Genomic DNA, 21,538 nt, shown 5'->3' on the forward strand with positions numbered 1-21,538 from the left:
CATTGATGAAAGACACCTTAAAGGGGTCCGCAAATTGACACAGCCTGATCTAGGCGTGTCGCCTCAAGGCAACGCCTGTACCAGCAGCTCTAGCAGCTCCCAACGTAGCATGAGAGAGGAGACGCATAGAGGTATTAGTCACTGATTTCAGTGTAGTCATCTTCACGGTAAAGGACTGTTTATCCTGCTGCGACAGAGACTCTGGGGGCGACTCAGTTCCGATATAAGGTCTCACTGCAGTCGGATGACATGTGCCAAGTAATTCAGCGCACGGATAGAAAATGTTGATGAGTACATGTGCTTCCCGAAATGATCCATCAACCTGGACTCCTTGTCTGGTGGATGAACCGAGGAACTCTCCAGTGCCAGTTCCTTCTTTGTGGCTGCTGCAACCACCAAAGCATCTACCGGGGCTCCCTTGGACCATGTCTGCCTGTCTGATGGTGAGGAAAGAATTTTGTCTGGCCTTTTGGGTATAGGCTCTACGTTGTCAGGATCCTTCCATGCCCTAGTGGTGATGAAGTCCACCATAGGATCAGCTGGAGGGGAGACCCAGGAAGTAGATGGGCCCGCGCCAAAGGCCTCCAGAAATACGGACTCATCCGCAGAGGGTTTGGGGGCTGACCAACCTCCTCTTTGGCGGAGGATCTCCATAATGTCTCCGAATGAGACATCCTCAGTAGGTGATCTGGGGGAACCCTCTCCTTCATCCAAGTCCGTATCAGTGGTAATGGACTCAGGGGAGTCCAAGTGCCTCCTCTTACACTTGTGCTTACGAGGTTCCTCTCCAGTGGGACTCTCTGAAAAGGATTCGTAAGCCTCCGAGGGTTCCCTGAGGGGAACAACCTGGGGTTGCTTTGGCACGGGCTGTCCCTGAGACAGGGTAATGGGAGCAGAATCCAAAATCAGAGGGGTCTGGGTAGGATCCGAGTAGGTGAGCTGTGGCCTCAACCCCTGGGAGAGAACCCTTTCCACTGCCCCGAATGCCGATGGAGAGCACACCTCCGTAGCTCGTTAGGATGAGGCTCTCCCCGGATCCAAAGCAGGGATCAGAGCCAAAGGCATGGTAGTCTGGGCACAGAGGATGGGATCCGAAAGAGCAAGATCTCGACCCTTGGGTCAGACTCCCCGACTACGGCTCTGAGAGTCTCCTGGATCTGAGATCGGATCCGAGGAAGTCAAGGTGACGGCCGGAGTCGAGGAAACGAGAACCATCGGCACCGACCCAACAGCTCCGAAAGGTCTTGGATCGGGGAAGGAGAAATAGGGTGGAACATAGTTGTAGAAGGACCCTCTCCCCATGGGAGAGGGCCCTGGTAAGACCCTCATCTGAATCTGGTTCTGGATGAACCTCTTCATCAGCCTGCCAATATCAATTTCGGAGACACTCCGAGTCGATCTGGAGGAAGCGACTGACTCTGGCCTGGGCCGGATCTGAGGGGAGTGCCTCGGCTCCGATGGCTCCCTCGGCTCCGGTGAAAAACGGGGAGAGCGGAGCCGAGGAGAACGAGACCTGGGTGCCTTTGAAGAGGGACTGGAGAAAGACTCCCTGTACGGTGATCTTTTTCTGGGCCTGTCCCTCTCTTTGTGGTGCTTCTCCTCTCTTCTGTCCCTACCTCTCTGGTATGAATACGATCTAGCAGGCCTGGCGAGAGGTTGAGTCCCTGCCTGCACAGTGTTACTGGCTGGGGAGGAAACTGAGGCATACTCCAGGGCAGAAGCTGGTAGCAGACCTTTAGCCACAAGCTTAGCCTGACGATCCTTCAGTGCCCTAGGGTTAAAGCCTGAACAAATGTCGCAAGATTCAGAGAGATGGGCGACCCCTAAACATAGAACACAGTGTGTGGCCACTGGCTGGTGAGAGCTTATGACCACACTCTGTGCATTTCTTAAAAAGAACCTTAGGCTGTTCAACCATAGTGGAGAACAGTAAAAGCCCTAACGGCCCAAACACACACACACACACACACACACACACACACTTAACAAGGGATTGGGCCTAGGTGGAAAACCAGACTACAAAACAGTACTACATAAACACTATATATTTTTTTTTTTTTTTTTAACTAACATGATGACCAAACGCAAAGAAGGGAGGAAAAAAAAGGGAAAGGTATTCACACCCAACTACACTAATACACTAATAAGACTAAAAAACCTTACCACCTTGCTTAGAGCTCACAGACCACGATGCTGACTCAGAGCGGCAAACGAGATCTGGGGCTAGATAGGAGGAAGTGATGTAATATAGGTAGGGAAGGAGCTTGGAGCTGATGCTTGAAAAGTTTTGCCGGCTCGGATCTGAATACCCATATGTGCAGAAAGAATGAAGTTAACTACTTCAGATCAGAAATTTCAGAATCCTGATCAGAATTATCATAAGCAAATTCAGTTCTACATCTCTTAGAGGTGGAAGGTTGGCTTTCCCTGATTAAAGTAATAAGGTCTTCAGCCATTCTTATCATTTGTTTTTTAAGAATACAGTCCTGACCATGCGATCTGGGCGTCGGTTTTCTAGGCATGGTTCGAGTTTTAGGCCTTGAAGAAGAAGATGGCGTCAGTTTAATATGCAAGTCAGTAGGCCTGAATACACCCTCAGAAGCCGGTGCCTGCAGAGCGGCTCCGGACCCATCCAAGATAGAGATATCTGCAGGTTCCACAGTTGAAGCATCTTGCGGCATACCGGACTCCGAATGGGTCTCAGTAGAGGCCTGCAAATCTGAAGTAGCAGGCATCAGGGGCTGCGAAAGAGGCGGAGTACCGGCGAAATGGCGAGTAGCTTAGGAGAAGCGTCGTCGGCAGCATTGGACCTAGGCGGCCTGTCACTGTCTTTATCTTTGCATTTTTCCAAATGTTGGTAGTCGGGTGGCTTACTGAAGACATATCTGGATAATTGAACCAAGTACCAAAATATTTAGATGCGTAAATATACAGACGACAAATAGTTTGTTGTTTAAATAGGCACAAAACTGACAGCGAGGTACGTCGTGGTCAGGGCCTAGGCATGGAATACAGTACGAATGAAAATCTTTATGAGGTATTTGCTTTCCACAAGAAATGCAATTATTGATTTTACTGACATCTATTTAGAGGAAGAAAATGCTTCCCCAACGGGGTACTTAACTTTAGTTGAAGACTTCGGTCCTGAAACTCGAAAACGAAAATTTCAGGACTCGGTCGACCAGCACTTTTGCGAACTGCTTCTGCTTCGGGCACCACACGGCAAGAAAGACTGATGTAATGGCATCGGCTGCAGGCTTTATACCCCTGACTACCTGACATCACGGAAGATGAGACAGCAACTGACGCAGGACCCAAGACTTTGATAATCAGGCCGACTGAGGGCTACTGCAAGCAGATAACCCAAAATGTGATGTCTGCAACAGTGAAACACGAAGAACATCCCAGAGAAACAAGTAGTCATTCTGACCTTTTGGACTGTCCTTGGTTATGGGAGTCTTTCCTTTCTTTTTAGAGACTCCTTGTTATTGTTTTTTTTTTTTAATCTTGTATGTTAGATCCTTGATGCTTAAACTGCTTTTTGAAAAAAGATGCTAAATTAGAACGTTTTATTAAACTTAGAAAAGGTAGGCTGGAAGATGTGGGTCATCCCTTGAATCAATTTCCCCCTTCCATTACATATTTTAAGAGCCCAAGTAGCAGAACGGCCAACAAAATACCCTTGTCAAGAGAATTTAAAATTTCAGTTTCAACATCTTCAGGTAAATTCTGAGAACATAACCAAGCAAATCTTCTCATAAATGACCCTACAGCAGCAGTTCTGAAAAACATATCAGCAGATTAATAATAAAACTTGAGAGTTTAGTTACATGAAAAAAATGAATACTATTAAGGCATTCAAGGTAACAGTTCACTTTCTCATGTTCTCAAAATAAGACAATACAAAATTAACATATGAGCTTGGCAGTTCAAAATTCTGAATATTAATATAGCAGAATAATAAACTTTCTTTCTAAATCTATCAAAAGTTTTCCCCATCCTTGCCAGAGGGAACTGGGTTAGCATTAACAAGCTGTTTAGCACCAAACGTTTTAGAGAAGGAAATATTTCCTGGACCTGCTTTAGGATTTTAGGATTAGAAAACAGAAATGTAGGAGTCTTTTTAGAAGCAGGATGTTGACTGTCAGGTAAACTATAAGCTGCTAAAGAAAGCATTGCCTAAAGCTTATAGAGCAGGAGGACCAGCTGCATGCCGTGGAATAACCAACTGCAACAAATTATAATATTTTTACTGGAAAATTTGGATCTCATTCTGTTCTCACTGAAATACCACTCTCATTTTAGCTTAGGTCCTTAAAAAACATAGCTCTTCTGGAGGAAAATCTGAAGCAGTATCTGAAGCAATATTTTCCTCAGAATCATAATCTTTAGCTCGTGGAAACATCACTGAAGAAACAAAAAACACTTGCCCTCTATTCCCCCTTTTTCTGACTGAGAATCAGTGTCAGAACAAGAGGGAATCCTTTTTGTTTTTCTACATGAAGTAAGTGAATAAACAGAATTTGAAAATTAAAAGCAGATATTAATTCCTTTGTAAATCTCAACAAGTATTCTCTGCTCACAGTAACAGAAACAGGAGAGGTAAAACTCAATGTTTTACCTTCTTTTCCTAGCAGACTCCCGGGTAAAACATTGACTCATTGCAGGAACAATATCCTGGGGATAAGGTGCCCTAGAGCCTGCCTATGTGGTAGACCTTAACCTGCTACTTTTCCCTGAGACTCATAAGAGTGGTTCTCCCTTAACCAGTTAGGACAAGGGCCCCACAGCCGCAGAGGATGTGTCTAACTCTTGATCCCCAATGTCCTTCTGAGGAGCTACACCAGAGGTACCATGAGATATCCATTAGCGTTTCAAGGAACGAAGTTCCAGCACCAGCAGATACAGCCATTGCAGGCTGAAGCAGTGAAGAAGCAGGGCTGACATCCAAACATTCCCAAGCAGTTTTCTTCTTTTTACAGGCTAGCGAAAGAGGGACCAAGAAGACTAGTAACTACTGCATTGTCTATCCAAAAATGAAGCCTGAAAGATGAGAGTCAGTAAACCTCCAGACAGGAAAATAATGATTATGAGGTAAAAAACAAATGACAGTGTCCAAAGAAGAGCATTATCTTATTTTTTCAAAAGTACAGTTTTGTACCTACCATAAATGTAGATGTTCGAAGATCCACATTGCTGCAGTCCTTACACTTGGGTAGTCCAATATCAAAGTATAAGGCTGGCGTCGGTCAAAGGCGCGTGGATATCACTGCACGCAGGGCGGGTACAAATCAGCATGACCGGTCATATCCTCAGTCTTTTCTTGCCCCAGATGTCAGAAGACCCCAAAAGAAAGGTCAAAACCAAAAGACAGCAAACAACCAACCAACCACCCTTGTACTAATAATATGTACAATATATACAATAAATACAATATTTACAACCCAACCCACACACAGCAATGTGGATCTTGAACATCTACATTTATGGTAGGTACAAAACTGTACTATGTTCTTCATCTCACATGAATCCCAAAGCAGAGGTAAGGAGGATGGCAAAACTATAAAGCAGCAAAACCAGCCCTAGATTTAGAGTAAAGTGGAAGGTGATAATGCTTAGAGAAAGTATGCACTGAACTCCAAGTAGCTGCCTCCAAAATATCCTTAGTTTGGAATGAGGCCTAATCCCAGCTGGAATCTGAAATAGTTTGTTTTGACACAGGCTTGCCCTGAGAACTCAAAAAAAAAGAAACAACAAATACTGCTTGAACTGTTTGAACTAGTTTTTCTGCTCTCAAATATAGCAACTGCCTGTGTGTGTGTAAATCTAGTGTGCAAAATCTTTCCCTTTATTTTGAGGGCAAATGAATAGTTTGGTTTAAAGCCACACTAGAAATCACTCTTAGCATAAAGGAGGAAGGATTAGTCTTGAGATACCTATCTCATGGAAAATCCAGTAGCTGCAGGCTCAAAAGGTTGTAGAGTAAGTTTCTCCAACACAAATTGAGATCCCAAGAAGGATGAGAAAACAATGGTGGGTCACAGTCGAGCCACACTTAAATTAGGCTCAGAAACATCAAATTCCTTTTGCTGCTCCAAAATAAAATCTCTTCCATTTATCTGCGTACACTTTCCTTGTACTAGGCCTTCTGGCTTCCAAAATAACATTCAAAACTTGCTGTGGTTCAAAACAGAATATGCCAGGCTGTTAGGTGAAGAGAGTGAAGTTTGACATTGAGTAAATGACTGTTCTCCTGAGACAGCAGGTGTGGAATCAAGGCCATGGAGGCTCCCGTACCAGACTTCTCAGTAAAGTACCAATGTGCCTGTCGAGACCAATCTGGAGCTATTAAAATCATCCTTGGCTTGTCCTGTCTGACCTTTAGGAGTACCTTTGGGAGGAGAGGCAGAGGTGGAAAGGACATGAAGATTGCTCCAATTGAAAGAAAGAGCATCCACTTTCCAGGCTGTGGGATGAAACCTTTTGTGCAAAACTTTGGCAGCTGGTAGTTTAGTGGCTGCTAAGGAGTTCTGTGCTAAATCATTGCTTGCTGTTGATGTACCACATGACAGTTGTGTTGTCTGTTAGAATCAACACCTGCCCTGGAAAAGTAAATCCTTGAAAGCTATTAATGCAAATTGGACTGCTAACATCTCCTTCAAGTTGATATGTAGATGTTGTAGTTGTATCCACTTTCCATTTAGATGAGCTAGATGAGCTCCCCAAGCTTTGTCTGAGGCATCTGTCGTTAGAATCTGACTTCGCCTGGCTGCCTCTGGCACAGAGAGTCTGAGCCCACCACAAAAATCCTTTTGAATGCAAGGTATTATCTGAATGACAGTGTCCATATCCTGGCAGTGCTGTGTCCATACATTTTGAGATATCAAACCCCAAGGCTTGAAGGACTGTCTTTGCAATCAGCCTGGACTGATGAGACAATTGATGGAAGTAAAGGGAAAGATTCTTTTGTTTGTAAAGGCCATCTGGGATGCTGTATTCAGTCTTACACCCAGAAAGCACATGTCCTGAGAGGGTACTAGACTGGACTTTATTTCGCTCACAGAATACCCCAGGCATTAGCACACTGCTATCACATATTGCAGATGATGAACAAATAAGGATAAATCTGTATTCCTTTTAGCCTGAAGAAAGCTATCACTGGAGCCAGAACTTTCGTAAACAACACTCTGGCAGTAATAGATAAAAAGGGCAATGCAGAGAACTGATAATGAGAAGTTCCAGCCCAAAACGCAGATACTTCCTGCAACTTAGTCTGATAGGAACATGAAGGTAAGCCTCCTTGAGATCCAGAGTTACCATCCAGTGATCTTTGCCCAGCAGAGGTAAAAGCTGTTTTTGAACTTGGGAATGTCCAGATAAGTGTTGAGGATAGATAAATCCAAAATTGGTCTGAACTGGCGAGAATAAAATCCTAGGCCCACTTCTGGCAGAGGGACCGCTGTATGGCCCCCCTTGAAGTAGCAGCAGAGATTTTTTGAGCCTCCTCTTCAAACCTGTAACCCCATCTGTCTTGGGTAATTAAACTCAATTTTCCTGAAAAGTGCCAACCTTCCTCCCAAAGGTGCTGCCAGATGAGCAGGCTCTGGCAGCTGAAAAGGGTCATTGGGCCTGAGGACTGACCCCTGCCCTCACCAAGACTGTGCAGGTGAACTCCCTGTTCTAGGCCTGAAAGAGCCCTGAGCTCTGCCCTACCGCGTCTAGATCTACCCCTAGACTGGGAATCATAAGAAGGATACGCCCACCCCTTGGTAGGCCAATTCCTACTCGGAGGCTGAACCTGCAAAAATCTTTAACAGTCTGCATAGCCTTAGCATTGTCTTCCATTTTCTTTAAGACTGCCTCCACAGGTGAACCAAACAACACATCAGACTGTAAAGGAGCATCTAAAATCCTTGTCTTAACATGGTCAGATAAATTCTGATAAGAACTGACCCAGTGGCAGCCACCCTGCCTGTACAGCATCAAAACCACATTGCAAAGAATGCTTACCCACCTGTTCAGAAACATGTACCAAATCCTGTAATTCCTTACACTCAATACCTTCCATGGAGCATCTCTATACTTCAATTGAGAAAGTAGATAGTTTTGGTATTTCAACATGTGAAACTGGCAATTCAAAGCCCTCATAGCTAAGGTGGAAGAAGTATAGACTTTCTTTCCCCATCTATCTAAAGCCCTGGCCTCTATCTGGAGGAATTTTTACAACAGAAGCCTTGACACCCTTAGGCCCTTGACTAACAGTTTCGACTCTTAAAAGATATTTATGAGCTTCAGGCACCCTGTAATACCTATCCGGTTTAACAGGAGCAGGAGGCAAGAATCAGGATTAAGAGCAGCCTCTGCAAACACATCTTCCACAACATCCAGAACAGGAGGTATAGCCAAAGGCCTATGCTGGGGTAAAACAAAAATTCCTAAGCCTTTTCCTGGAATCAGAGAAGTCCTGACCTTCCCACTTAAAATGTTCCCTCATGGAATGAAGAGTCTCTGAAAAGAAAAATCCTCTGGAGGAGAAGCAGAAGGAGTAGAATCATCCACATCAGAATCAGAATAAGGAGAATACTCCTGCAAGTCTTCAGCGAGAAACATCCGCCTGCTCAAAACTCCCAACTCTGGTTCCACCCTAGGCCTCTTATCAGGAGGGGGCAAAGAACCTCTAATTAAAGTAATTAAATCTTCTGCCATTTTAAGCATGTGCCTCTTGGGCACAGATCCTGATGAACTAGGAGTGACACCAACAGAAGCTAAACCTGGCCTGCCTCTGGGAGAAGCCTTGGAAACAGAAGGAGAGGGCCAATCCACCCTAGGAAGGGAGGGGAGTAACCTGAGAAGCCTCTTCAGCCTGACCTGCCGCCTGAGAGGCCACAACCTGCAATAACAAAGTCGCCCCCTGGGACTCCAGAGAAACCTCGGCCGAACCCCCCGTTCCACCGACACCTCTGTTATAATTGCACCGCTTATTAAACCTAGCACAAAAGCGACACCCAACAACGTCGTGCTCAGGCCCCAAACAAGGAATACACAAAGAATGATAATCTCTATAAATACAGTTATTCACTTTTTCTGACATCCGGTAAACCACTGAGGCAAGAAAAACTAAAATATTAACTCTGAATTAAAATTTTGCATCGGACCATGCGTACCCTGGCGCCCTGATGTCAGTCTGTCTTAAGCCCTTTACCCTCATCAGGCTTTGATATTCGTAAGGACTGCAGCAATGTGAGATGAAGAACATCTAGCTGGTTTTCGGATAGAGTAGTTCCAGGAATATTCTGGAACTACTCTAAGGCTAACTTCCTACTATTTTTAATACTGTCAAAAACTGGCTCTGTAATCGAGGTCGCCTATTAAATCCTAACAAAACAAAGCTACTGCTTTTCTCCCCAACTCGTAAAGCCTCCGTTCCAACCTTTACTATAAAATCTAACAATGTCAGTGTCATTGTCCCAGATCCCTGTAGCAAACTCTTAGGTGTAACAGTTGATAACAACCTCAAGTTTGATATGCATATTAATCAAACTATTAAAAAAGTTAATAAGAAACTTGGCTCACTATACAAGATCAAACGTTTTCTCACTCCACTAGCTAGGACAGTAATTGCCCGTATACATCTACTTTCCACCCTTCTTTATGCATCCCCTTTCTTCACGAACTTGAGTAAGTCTGACCTTAATAAACTCACTAACTGCTTTAATCATATTGCTAGATTTGCCACTGGAGCAGCATACAGAACACACCACAGTCTGAACCTAAAGAATCTAGGGTGGCTAGAATTGCCTATCCAACTTCAGTACAATCAGCTAATAGTAGCACATAAAATTCTCTACCAACCTGAAAACACACCCCTACTTACAAAAATTATCATCCTTTACAGCAACCTCAAGACACTTCGCTCAGCCAACAAATTACTAGTCCAAACCCCCAAAAGCAGCAACTCATCTGGAGACGCTCTATATGCCAACTCTGTTGGTAAAATATGGAACTCACTTCCTGCTGAGCTTACTTCAGAACCCGTTCTACCCCAATTTAAAAAAAAATCTAAAACAGTACTTTAAACGGCAATGGCTATGTCCTTGCTCTAATCTTGACCAACTCTGGCAATATAAACATGTGCTAAAGAGGTCTTTTGGCCACCCCTACATTGCTTCCTAATTGTTACTCTATAACAAATCAGATTTATATACGACGGAATGAATGACTTTTATCTTATTTACTGCATCTGTAACAGTGCTTTAACTTGATTAATGTAACCGTTTTTTCTGTATGTAAGCATGTATGTATGGAGCTTTTCTCCCCGGGCCTCTGCGGAAAATGGACAAGTATCCAGTCGGACTATCCCAGTCAACAAATGTAAAATAAAAAGAAATAAATAAAATAATAAGTGATAACATTAAAATTTTCAAGCCACCATAAACCCTGAGAACACTGCTGCCTACACTAACAGTTCACAGAAACCCTATAAAACTATGCTAACAGCTGCATAGAGGCAGCTGTACTCACCAGGAAGAAGTACAGAACTAACTCAAAAAAACAAGCCACCCTGGTGGAATCACATCATCAACAGGCTATACAACAGAAGGAAAAAAATCATGACAAAAATTAGGAAGCGCAGTACCCAGCGGGATAAAAGCACTCTCGTCAAACTAAACAAACAGCTCAGCGGACAAATAAAGTCGACAGAAACCAAATTTGAGGTAAATTTAACCTCTTCCCAGGCCAGGACAACCACAATGCATTATTTAGCTATGTCCACAACTTCAAAGACAATACACAATTGTCTGCAGAGCTCATTGTTAATGGAATTACCTACACTGAGGCAGAATATATAGCAAACTTGGCCAACAAATTCAGCTCCAACTTCACCCCTCTCTCCCCTTCAACCTTCCCTTAGGAGATACCATCAAATACAACTCCCCCTGCTATTATCAGTAGGAAACAGGTCCTTGATAATTTCTCTAGGGTCAGGAACACTGCATCAATGAGTCCACACAACACCCCAGGATGCCTTTTAAATAGCATGGAATATGACCTATCAGGCCCTCTGAAACTGCTGTTTAACTGTAGTCTTCAAACAGTCTTCACTCCTCATGAATGGAGAACAGCAACAGTCATCCCTCTGCACAAAGGTTGGCCATCTACAGACCCTGGAAACTCCAGACCCATAAGTCTCACTAATCTCATATGCAAAGCCACGGAAAAAAGTATCATGGAAATGATCAATAATGATATAGGAAATCTCTAGACACTGGACTCAACCCAATTTGGTTTTATTAAGGACAGGTCGTGTCTACTCAACCTGGTGGACGACTTTGAGAAGGTCACCAAAGCAATGGGTGAAGGCAAAATGGTCCACACTGCCTACCTTGTGTTGGCCAAGACATCTGACACAATATCCCACTTAGGCATGACTGACAAACTCAAAATGTTATGTACAAACCCTTGTGTCACCCAGTGGATAGCCAGATAGCTTGCAGACAGAACCCAAGAAGTTAGAAGTGGGGAGTCCACCTCTACAAAGTGGCTAGTCTCAAGTGGAGTTCCTCTGGGATCGGTCCTGGAACCGCTCCTTTTTGGCATTTACTTCTCTGAAGCAGAGGTCATTGTCACTGGGATCTGGCTGACTAGATCTGCAGATGCTTGCAAATTAGAAGCTATCACTGAATCCCCCACCAATACCAATGTTCTCCAGGAAGAACGGACACAAACAACTGCTGTCAGAGCCATGGACTGACATTAAATGCCAAGAAGTACATAACAGTATCCTTTGGGAGGTCATCCGCCCTGGTAATTATCACACTGACAACACACCCCTAAGAAATGACCCAGTAGTCAGGGCCTTGGGGACACACAGACAGTAATCTAGCCTTTGACCATTACATAACAACAACAGTGAAGAAATTATTTTATGTTTTGCAACTTATAAACAAAGGTATGGTACCTAGGTCCAATGTCGTCATTATTCCACCATATTCAGCATTCATCAGACCTATCATTGAATACAATGCCCCGGTATGTACCTAACCAGGCATATCCAACAACTGGAACATCCAAAAAGGCTCCTCACTAGTGGTAAACAGGGCATAGGTAAGATGTCCTATGTGGAGCGCATCAAGGCCCTATTCCTGTATTCTGTCTCCTACAGGTTGTTGAGGGGAGATCTATACCTGGCATACTAGGCATTGCCAGAATCCACTCCAATGGACCTCCTGTACATCTGATAACCAGGACCTGCTGGAGACACAGGTATATATCTTGGACACTACCCTGCCTCTGGAACAGGCTCCCCAGCCAATTAAGCAGAGTTCCTCCCTAACCCAATTCAAGTGCAACTTGGACAACTGGATGGGAAATAGGAAATTCATCCCTGGTTTGGTTAACTATGTAATGGACACAGGCAGCCTGTAAATGGTTCATCTCTCAGGCACCTGCACACAGTTATCAAGGGTACCAGAAGTTGTCAGAGATTTGGGATGCATGGCAAGGCTTAAAAAGGTCCTTGTGGTTGTTAGTCTAGTAAACACCTATGAACCTACTACACACCATGCATAGTTAATGATAGGGAATCTCTGCATGTCTTAGTTCTGTTACATTAGCACTGTATGGATCCTTAGAAGTCTAACTTTATAAACTGATAACTCTAAGAAGAGCAAGAGCAAGGGAAAACTTTGGGGCAAAAATCATAGTGATATGCCTAAATCACAGCAGCTGAGTGGTACACTGCTCAGTCAAAGGTTTAAGTGCTGATATAAGCCATTCAGGTCAATGAGTAACAAGCAATGTTGTGTCCGGGGCAACTCACTGACATTCTCAGCCTTAGGAAGGGGAGGTGGGATGCAATCCCCTAATGCTAATATGGAAAAGTTTAGTGTAAAAAAAGACTGTGAAAGTATCAGTAGATCTGAGGAAATCCGAGACCATGAAATGCTTAAATGATCCATCATCCCACTGATGTGAGTGAATTAAAATGGCCTCATCACATACCTGACCATCATGTATAACTAATCAAAATCCAAATCCTGTCCATCAATTCCTATCTTGAGTGTTAACAGGTGTGGGCAGACCACAGACAACAATAACTTATGAGTTACGACAGCACAATGAGACAAAACGTTCCCCTTAAAACCACGTCTCTCTCCCTCCATACACAATAAGCCAAAATGCATTTATCTGAAATTTGTTAAATGGGTTTGAAAACTGGTGCTGGCCCCTCCTCAGCCTTATCACAGGCGATACAAGTAACACAACATATATAGGAAATACAGAATTTGTTATTAAATTTAGACAAACAGAAGCATGAGATGACTGGCATTTTCAAAAAATACAACTGAATATTCAACAAGTTAATTATGTAACAGCAAGTATTAAAAATGGTTACTGTTAAAACTCAGCATAAGTAATGAAGTTAACTACTAGCTTTAAAACAAGAGTATTGATGACCATTTTAAGGTGTTCCTTTAGCTGTTTCTTAAAATTAGAGAGATTTTAAAAGGCAGTAATCTGGGTAGGAAGATTGTTCCAGGAGGCTATTACAACCTTGAATAAAGATTTTTCACATTTAGTAAAGGAAAAGGAGTCCTGTTTAGTCTGATGCAAGTGCTAAGAGAATTTAAACATTATTTCCCTGTTGGCCAAAGCTGAGCAGTAACTCTCATCAGGGAGTGTGCTTAGCATACAAGATGACTTAGCTGAGACTGGTGGACATTTTGCTTTGAATATAATGATGGAATGATGCTCAGTAGGGCTATCAAAATGAATACATCTAAAGAATCTTGTCTTCATAATTCAAAGCAAAGCACTGTTGTGACTTGACACAGAGGCAATTATAGGTTCTGCATAGTCAAGTCACACAGTAAAACATTGATGGCAGCTGCATGATGAACTCTGGGGGTGAGTAGATTAGAATATTTATAGGCAACTTTAAGATTATGGGGAAACTTTAGCTGTTGTGGAGTCTACATATTAGGAAAAATAAAAGCCAAGTGTCCATTTAAATGTACCCACTCATTTTTTTAATGTATTAGACTCAAACAAGGAAAACTTTTAGCATAACATTAAAGCAATAGCCAAAAAATCAAGACATGCAATACCATGTGGAAACAAAAATTGTTTCAACTTTTAAAACTCATGGGAGTTGTTCCAATATGTGACAAAGGGCATTTTGTTAAAGAATCAAATCAAAATACAGCTTTTGGGTAGTAATAGGTCAAACTTTAAAGCACCACATTTGATAAGAATACATTTGAAACATAACACTGTACTTATTTAGAAAAAAAAGTGTAGATTTTATACTTACGAATAATCTGTGTCAGTGAAGTATAAATCTAAACAAAGCTGAAAATTCATTTCGCTGAGTGAATCTTCTATCTATGAGAAAAAGTATGTTTTAGTTTGCAGACTACAACAAACTGCACACTAACAAAACAAATTACAGTAGTCCACCATCAAACATGCAATGCAATAAAAAGCAGTGCTACATTACCTTCTTTTCATCTAGCAGCATTTTAACTTTGAAAATCATAGCATCATTAACAACGACTTCTTCATTTTTGTAAAGAATCTGAAACGTTTTGCTGCAAATCATACTATCATGAGCAGAAGCAGGAAACGCAATATCACATCCTGGAACTGAGAAAATACAGTAAAACATCTGGTTAAAAACACATCAGACAATAAAGACTAAAATGCCGTGAATATGCCATTACAAACTGATCTATGTGGATGTCGGTTAAGTGGTTGCCTGTTAAAGTACAGTTGTGTACACTTACCATAAATGTAGATGTTCAAGTGTATTCACTGTTGCAGTCCTCACATTTGGGTTATCTGCTTGCAGTAGCCCTCAATCGGCCTGATTATCAAAGTCTTGGGTCCTGCGTCGGTTGCTGTCTCATCTTCCGTGATGTCAGGTAGTCAGTGGTATAAAGCATGCAGCCAACTCCATTACATCAGTTTTTCTTGCCCCAGGTGTCAGGTGCCCCCCTTAAAGGGAAGCAATTATATATATATATATATATATATATATATATATATATATATATATATACACACACATACACACACACACACACACACACACACAAGGTTATACCTCCAACAAAAAAGCAAAAACACCAAAAAGCTTTTAAGCATAGTAAAGGAGAATACAGGTATAGTCAAAAGAAGTCAGGGAGCTGGAGGGAGGGTAACAAAGACTGCAACAGTGAATACACTCGAACATCTACATTTATGGTTAGTGTTTCACTGTTGCAGTCATCACATTTGGGTAGATTCCCAACGCTAAGGATGGGAGGAAGAATTTAGACAGCATTAGGACCAGCTAAAATGCCCTGCAATACTGCAGTGACAAAGCCAGCTCTGGATTTAGAGAAAATTGGCAAATGGTAATGCTTTGTGAAAGTATGTACAGAACTCCAGGTAGCAGCTTCTAGGATGTCTTTGGTAGGGACACCTCTGAGAAAGGCTGAAGAGGTAGATGCAGCCCTGGTTGAATGGGGTCTAATCCCCTGTGCGATAGGTTTTCCATGGTGCTTATAGCAGAAATGAATGCAATGGCCTTATCCATTTAGAAATGGTTTGCTTTGAAATAGCCTTCCCCTCTGCCCCTGCAGCAAATGCCACCAGCAGTTGTTCAGATTTCCTTTGAGGTTTAGTGCTGTCCAAGTAAAATCCAAGTTGTCTGTGCACATCTAAAGAGTGCAGTATCCATTCCCCTTTGTTCTGTGGATTAGAAAAGAAGGTTGGCAAATGAATGGACTGATTAAGAGCCACACTGGTTACCACCTTGGGCATGAAAGAGGGGTTGGTCCTTTGGGACACCCTGTCCGCATGAAAGATGAAAGGCTCCACTGCCATAACGACCTGTAATTCAGACAACCTTCTTGCTGAAGTGATTGCTAAAAGGAAAGCCGTTTTCCAAGAAAGGAATTTCAACTCTGCAGCTGGTTCTAAAGGAGGAAGAGTGAGTTTTTCCAATACAAAGTTAAGGTCCCAAGCTGGAGTTGGGCCTCTCCTGGGTGGTCTTTTTTTGGCCCCTCTGAAGAACTGCTTGAGCAGTGGGTGAGAAAAGATGGGTGGGTTCTGTGTTGTAATGAGCTAAAATGGCTGAGGCGTGAATTTTGATGGAGGAAAAGGAAAGGCCCTTGTGAAGCATCTCATTTAAATATTGAAGAAATTGATGTAAATTGGGCGCTGCTGTGGCCATTCCACGAGTATGGTTCCAGGCACATAATCTTTTCCATTTTCCAGCATAAGATTTTCTAGAACTAGGCCTCCTTGCCTGCAAAATGGCATCCAACACTTGTTTACTCAGGGATGGTAACGGAGAGATTAGGTAATTAGCCAGGCTGCCAGGTTCAGGGTTTGAAGCTGGGGGTACAGAATCTGGCTCTCCTGCTGTGACAGGAGGGTTGGGATCTGAGGCAGGTGCCATGGGGCTAGCTGTGACACACTGTGCAAGAGGGGGGTACCAGTGTTGGCGTGGCCAGTCTGGTGCAATCAGCATCATCACTGGTTTGTCCTGTTTGTTCTTTAGTAGTACTTTGGACAGGAGACGCAGAGGAGGAAAGGCATAAACTGACAGATTTTTCCACCTGAAGAACACAGCATAGTCCTTGTGCAGAATTTGTACAATTGGTAGTTCTGGGGGGAGGCAAACAGGTCTACATCTGGGTGCCCCCATTTGTTGATCAACATGTTGAAAGTCTTTGGTTCCAGTTTCCACTCGTGTAGGTCCATGAGATTTCTGCTTAGTTCATCTGCCAGTGTATTTAGTTTTCCTGGCAGGATTTTGAGCCTGTAGATGCACTTGGTAGCTCAAGGCTGTGTTCCACAGAGCCATAACTAGTCTGCAGTGGGGGTAAGAATGGGTACCCCCCCCCCTGCTTGTTTATGTACCAAGTAACTGTGGTGTTGTCTGTTTTTACCATTAATTGTCCTGGAAGAATGGGTTCCTTGAAGGCTGTAAGAGCATTTTGTACAGCTAACATTTCTTTTTGATTGATATGCAGGTGCATTTGACTTGGGTTCCATTTGCCCTGAATGCACTTCCCTGCCAGGTGAGCCCCCCATGCATAGTCTGATGCACCTGTTGTTAGGGTTTGGGCGGCAGGGGGGTAGAGTTAATGGTAGTCCCTTGTTTTGGTGGCAGGCCTCTGCCCACCAAAGGAATTCTAACTGTAGGCAAGGTATGATAGGAATCATTGTTTCTAGATCCTGAGAATGTTGACACCATAGGCTTTTTAGACATCACTGTAGTTTCTTCATATGCAGTCTTGCATATGGAATTAGTAGAAATGATGAGGCCATGAACCCCAAGGCTTGCAGTATTTGCCTTGCAGACAGCAAGGTTTTTGTGGCCACTAGTTTGAAGTAAGTTGTCAAACAATTTGTTTCTCTGGCGTGAGGAAAGCCATCTGGGAAGTTGTGTTCAAGCTTGCACCCAGTAATATAATTTGTTGACAGGGTACCAGATGTGATTTTTTTTCGTTTATGGTGTACCCCAGACAAGTTAACACCTTTTGTACAAATGCCACATGATTCAGAAGTATGTCCTGGCTTTCTGCCTGAATTAGACAATTGTCCAGGTATGAGTATATTTGAATATTTCTTTGCCAGCAAAATGCAATGACTGGAGCTAGGCACTTTGTAAATACCCGGGGCGCAGTACATAAGCCAAAGGGCAGTGCAGAGAAAGTACAGTTGTGTACTTACCATAAATGTAGATGTTCGAGTGCATTCACTGTTGCAGTCATAACACTTGGGTTATCAGGCGGTCCCGCATTCGGCCAGAGTTCCAAAGTCTTGGTCCGGCGTCGGTTGCTGTCACCTCTTCCCTGACGTCAGTGCGCCAGGGGTATAAAAGTTGCAACCGATGTCATTTTCTTCAGTTTTTCTTGCCCCAGATGTGAGGTGCCCCCAGATATGAAGGCTGTAAAGATAAAATTATGCCAAACACCCATGCATATATAACCAAAAACATTTCCTTCTTCTAAAAGCAAATATACCACATAGGTTGTATAGAGTTGAGAAGTACAGAACAGTCCCAGCAAAGAGGGGGATGGTGGATGGGTAACCAAGACTGCAACTGTGAATACACTCGAACATCTACATTTATGGTAGGTACACAACTGTTCTATGTTCATCGTATTTCACTGTTGCAGTCATTACACTTGGGTAGAATCCCAAAGCTTAGGCAGGGTGGCTGGGTCTAGATTGGATTTGGCAAGGCTAACAAGCCCTGCAGAACTCCAGTGGCAAAGCCTGCTCTGGACTTGGGAGTGGAGAGGTAGGTGGTAGTGCTTGGTAAAAGTGTGCACTGAGCTCCAGGTTGCAGCTTCCAATATGTCTTTGGTTGGTACCCCTCTGAGGAAAGCTGCTGAAGTGGCTGCTGCTCTGGCAGAATGATGCCTAATGCCCTTAGGCACAGATTTGTCATGTTGTGCATAACAGAAGCGGATGCAGTGTCCTAGCCATTTGGAGATTGTCTGCTTTGTAATAGGTTTTCCTTGTGATCCTGCAGCATATGCTACAAACAGTTGCTCAGTTTTTCTGAAAGCTTTTGTTTTGTCCAAGTAAAATCGTAGCTGCCTGTGAATATCCAAAGAGTGCAGAAATCTTTCCCCTTTATTCTGGGGATTTGGGTAGAAAGTAAGCAAATGAATAGTTTGGTTTAAGGCCACATTGGAGACCACTTTTGGCATGAATGTTGGGTTCGTACTTAGAGAAACCCTGTCCTGTTGAAAAATGAAGAAAGGTTCCACAGCCATCAATGCCTGTAACTCTGAAACTCTTCTTGCTGAAGTTATTGCTAGGAGCAGAGCAGTTTTCCATAACAAGAATTGTAGATCAGCTGTGCTGGCTGGTTCAAAAAGAGGCAGTGTTAGTTTTTCTAAAACAAAATTGATGTCCCAAGTAGGTACTGGTGCTCTCCTAAGGGGTCTTATATTCTTTGCCCCTCTGAGGTACTGTCGTAGTAGAGGATGTGAAAAAATAGGATTCGTATTGTAATGAGCTGAAATGGCAGAGGCATGGATTTTAATAAAAGAAAAAGATAGGCCTTTGTCCAACATCTCAGTCAGGTATTGTAAAATCTGAAGCGTATTAGGGACCAGTGAGTCGAGGCCTTGTGCCTGGTTCCAAGCATAGAATCTCTTCCATTTTTCCGCATAAGATTTCCTAGTGCTGGGCCTCCTGGCTTCCAAAATTACATCCATAACAGCTTTAGAGAGAGGTGCAGTCTGAGTGGCTACATTATCTGCCATGCTGCCAGGTTTAAGGTTCTGAGTTGACTGTGCAGAATCTGATTGTTTTGTTGTGTCAGAAGATGAGGGATTTGAGGTGGAGGCCAAGGCGGGCCTTAGGACAAAATCTTTAGGATTGGGTACCAGTGCTGGCATGGCCAGTCTGGTGCAATCAGGATAATTTTTGGCCTCTCTTGTCTGACTTTTAGAAGCACCTTGGTAAGAAGAGGCATCGGAGGGAAGGCATAGACTGTCAGATTTTTCCAGTTGAAAGATAGAGCATCCAATTTCCATGCTTGAGAGTGATAAGTCCTTGTGAAAAAATTCTGTAATTGGCAATTGTGAGGGGAGGCAAATAGATCTATGTATGGGCATCCCCATTCCCTTGTTATCATGTTGAACACTTGTGGATTTAGCTTCCATTCATGAGGATCCATAAGATTTCTGCTTAGTTCGTCTGCCAGTGTATTTTTTGTTCCTGGTAGGAATTGTGCTTGCAGATGTACCTAGTAAGTCAGTGCTGTGCTCCACAAAGTCATGGCTTGTCTGCATAGGGGGTAGGAATGTGTGCCCCCTTGCTTATGTACCACATAACTGTGGTATTGCCCGTCTTTATTAATAATTGTCCTGGATGTATTAGGTCCTTGAAGGCTGTCAGGGCATTCTGTACAGCTAGCATCTCTTTTTGATTGATGTGAAGATGTAGTTGTTCCTTGGGCCACGTGCCCTGAATACATTTTCCTGCCATATGTGCTCCCCAGGCATAATCCGATGCATCCATTGTTATTGTCTGCCTGGCTGTAGGTAAGGTGAAAGGCTGTCCCTTGTTGTGGTCACAGGCCTGTGACCACCATCGAAACTCGTGTTGTAGGCAGGGAATCAAGATTATGATTGTCTCTAGGCTGTGACAATGCTGAGTCCAAACACTTTTTAGATACCATTGTAGTTTCCTCATATGCAGTTTGGCATATGGAATTAGTAGACTGCAAGATGCCATGAAACCCAGGGCCTGCAGAATTTTTCTTGCAGGGAGCTGGGTCTTTGTTGCCATCATTTGAAAGTAATGAGTCAGTTGCCTTTGTTTGTCTGGTGTGAGATAAGGCATCTGTGTAGTTGTATTCAAGCTTGCACCCAGGAATATTATCTCTTGAGAGGGCACTAGTTTTGATTTCTTTTCGTTTACTGTGTACCCTAGGCAAATTAGTAATCTTTTTACAAACTCCAGGTGCTTTAGAAGAATGTCCTTGCTCTCTGCTTGAATAAGGCAGTCGCCCAAGTAGGGATATATTTGAATTCCTTTTTGCCTACAAAATGCAATTACTGGTGCCAGGCATTTTGTGAAGACCCTGGGCGAGGTAGATAAGCCAAAGGGCAGTGCAGAGAATTGATAATGCATTGAGCCTGCTATAAATCTGAGGTATCTTCTGCACGATTGTCTGATTGGGACGTGCAGGTATGCCTCCTTGAGATGCAAAGTAACTAGCCAAGCCTCTTTGCCCAGCATGGGCAAGAGTTGTAGTGTTAACATTTTGAATTTTGGAACATCCAGGAAAGTATTTAGGATTGACAGGTCAAGTATTTGTCTCCATGCTTTGTCCTTCTGGGTACTAGGAAAAGTCGTGAGTAAAATCCTTGGCCCTGTTCTTCTTGTGGGACATTTTGAATAGCTCCCATATCCATAAGAGCTGCAATCTGTTTTTGTGCCTCTGCCCATTGGTTTTGAGGCAGGTTTGGCATACCTTTTGGTTTTGGAAGCGTGTGGAAGTGGAACCTGTACCCTTGAGAAACTATATTCAACACCCATTGGTCTTGGGTGATCATCTGCCAATTTTTTGAGAAAAGTGCTAGCTTTCCCCCCCCCTAGGGGTGCTGTCAACTGGTAAGTGCTTGGCATTTGCAGAGGGAAGTCATTGTGACTGTTTTCTATAAGGTTGTGATTTGTCTCCTTTGGGGGTTGAAGAACCCCATTGTTTAGGTCTGTAGGAGCCTTGGGGCGGAGATCTGCCTCTTGGGCATCTGTATCCACCTCTTTGTGGCCTATCTGACACTGGAAAGGACCAATTTTTTGAAGGCCAGTTCCTGCTAAATCTAGGTGGCTGAACTTTTAAGAAATCTTTAACAGTTTGCATTGACTTTGCTTTAGCCTCCATTTTCTTTAAAACCTCTTCTGCCTTAACACCAAACAAAGTATCATGATGTAGTGGAGCATCCAATAATTTCATTTTAACATAGTCAGGTAAACTTTGTTCTTTCAACCAAGCATGTCTTCGAATAACTGAGCC

General features: G+C 43.2%; 1 protein-coding gene across 1 annotated transcript in view; it reads right to left on the reverse strand.

Annotated features, from left to right (window-relative positions):
* FAM135A (family with sequence similarity 135 member A) overlaps window positions 1-21,538 on the reverse strand; it is a 1,678,755-nt gene that overhangs the window by 1,374,802 nt on the left and 282,415 nt on the right. Inside the window, exons 4-5 of the mRNA XM_044063901.1 lie at window positions 14,501-14,646; window positions 14,315-14,385 (exon numbers count right to left, since the gene is read on the reverse strand). Of these exons, the coding sequence (XP_043919836.1) occupies window positions 14,315-14,385; window positions 14,501-14,646 (217 nt within the window). The remainder of the gene's footprint in view (window positions 1-14,314; window positions 14,386-14,500; window positions 14,647-21,538) is intronic.

Source organism: Protopterus annectens, chromosome 2.part2, assembly GCF_019279795.1.
Source record: "Protopterus annectens isolate FY-2018-M chromosome 2.part2, PAN1.0, whole genome shotgun sequence".
In the NCBI taxonomy this organism is placed as follows: domain Eukaryota; kingdom Metazoa; phylum Chordata; order Ceratodontiformes; family Protopteridae; genus Protopterus; species Protopterus annectens.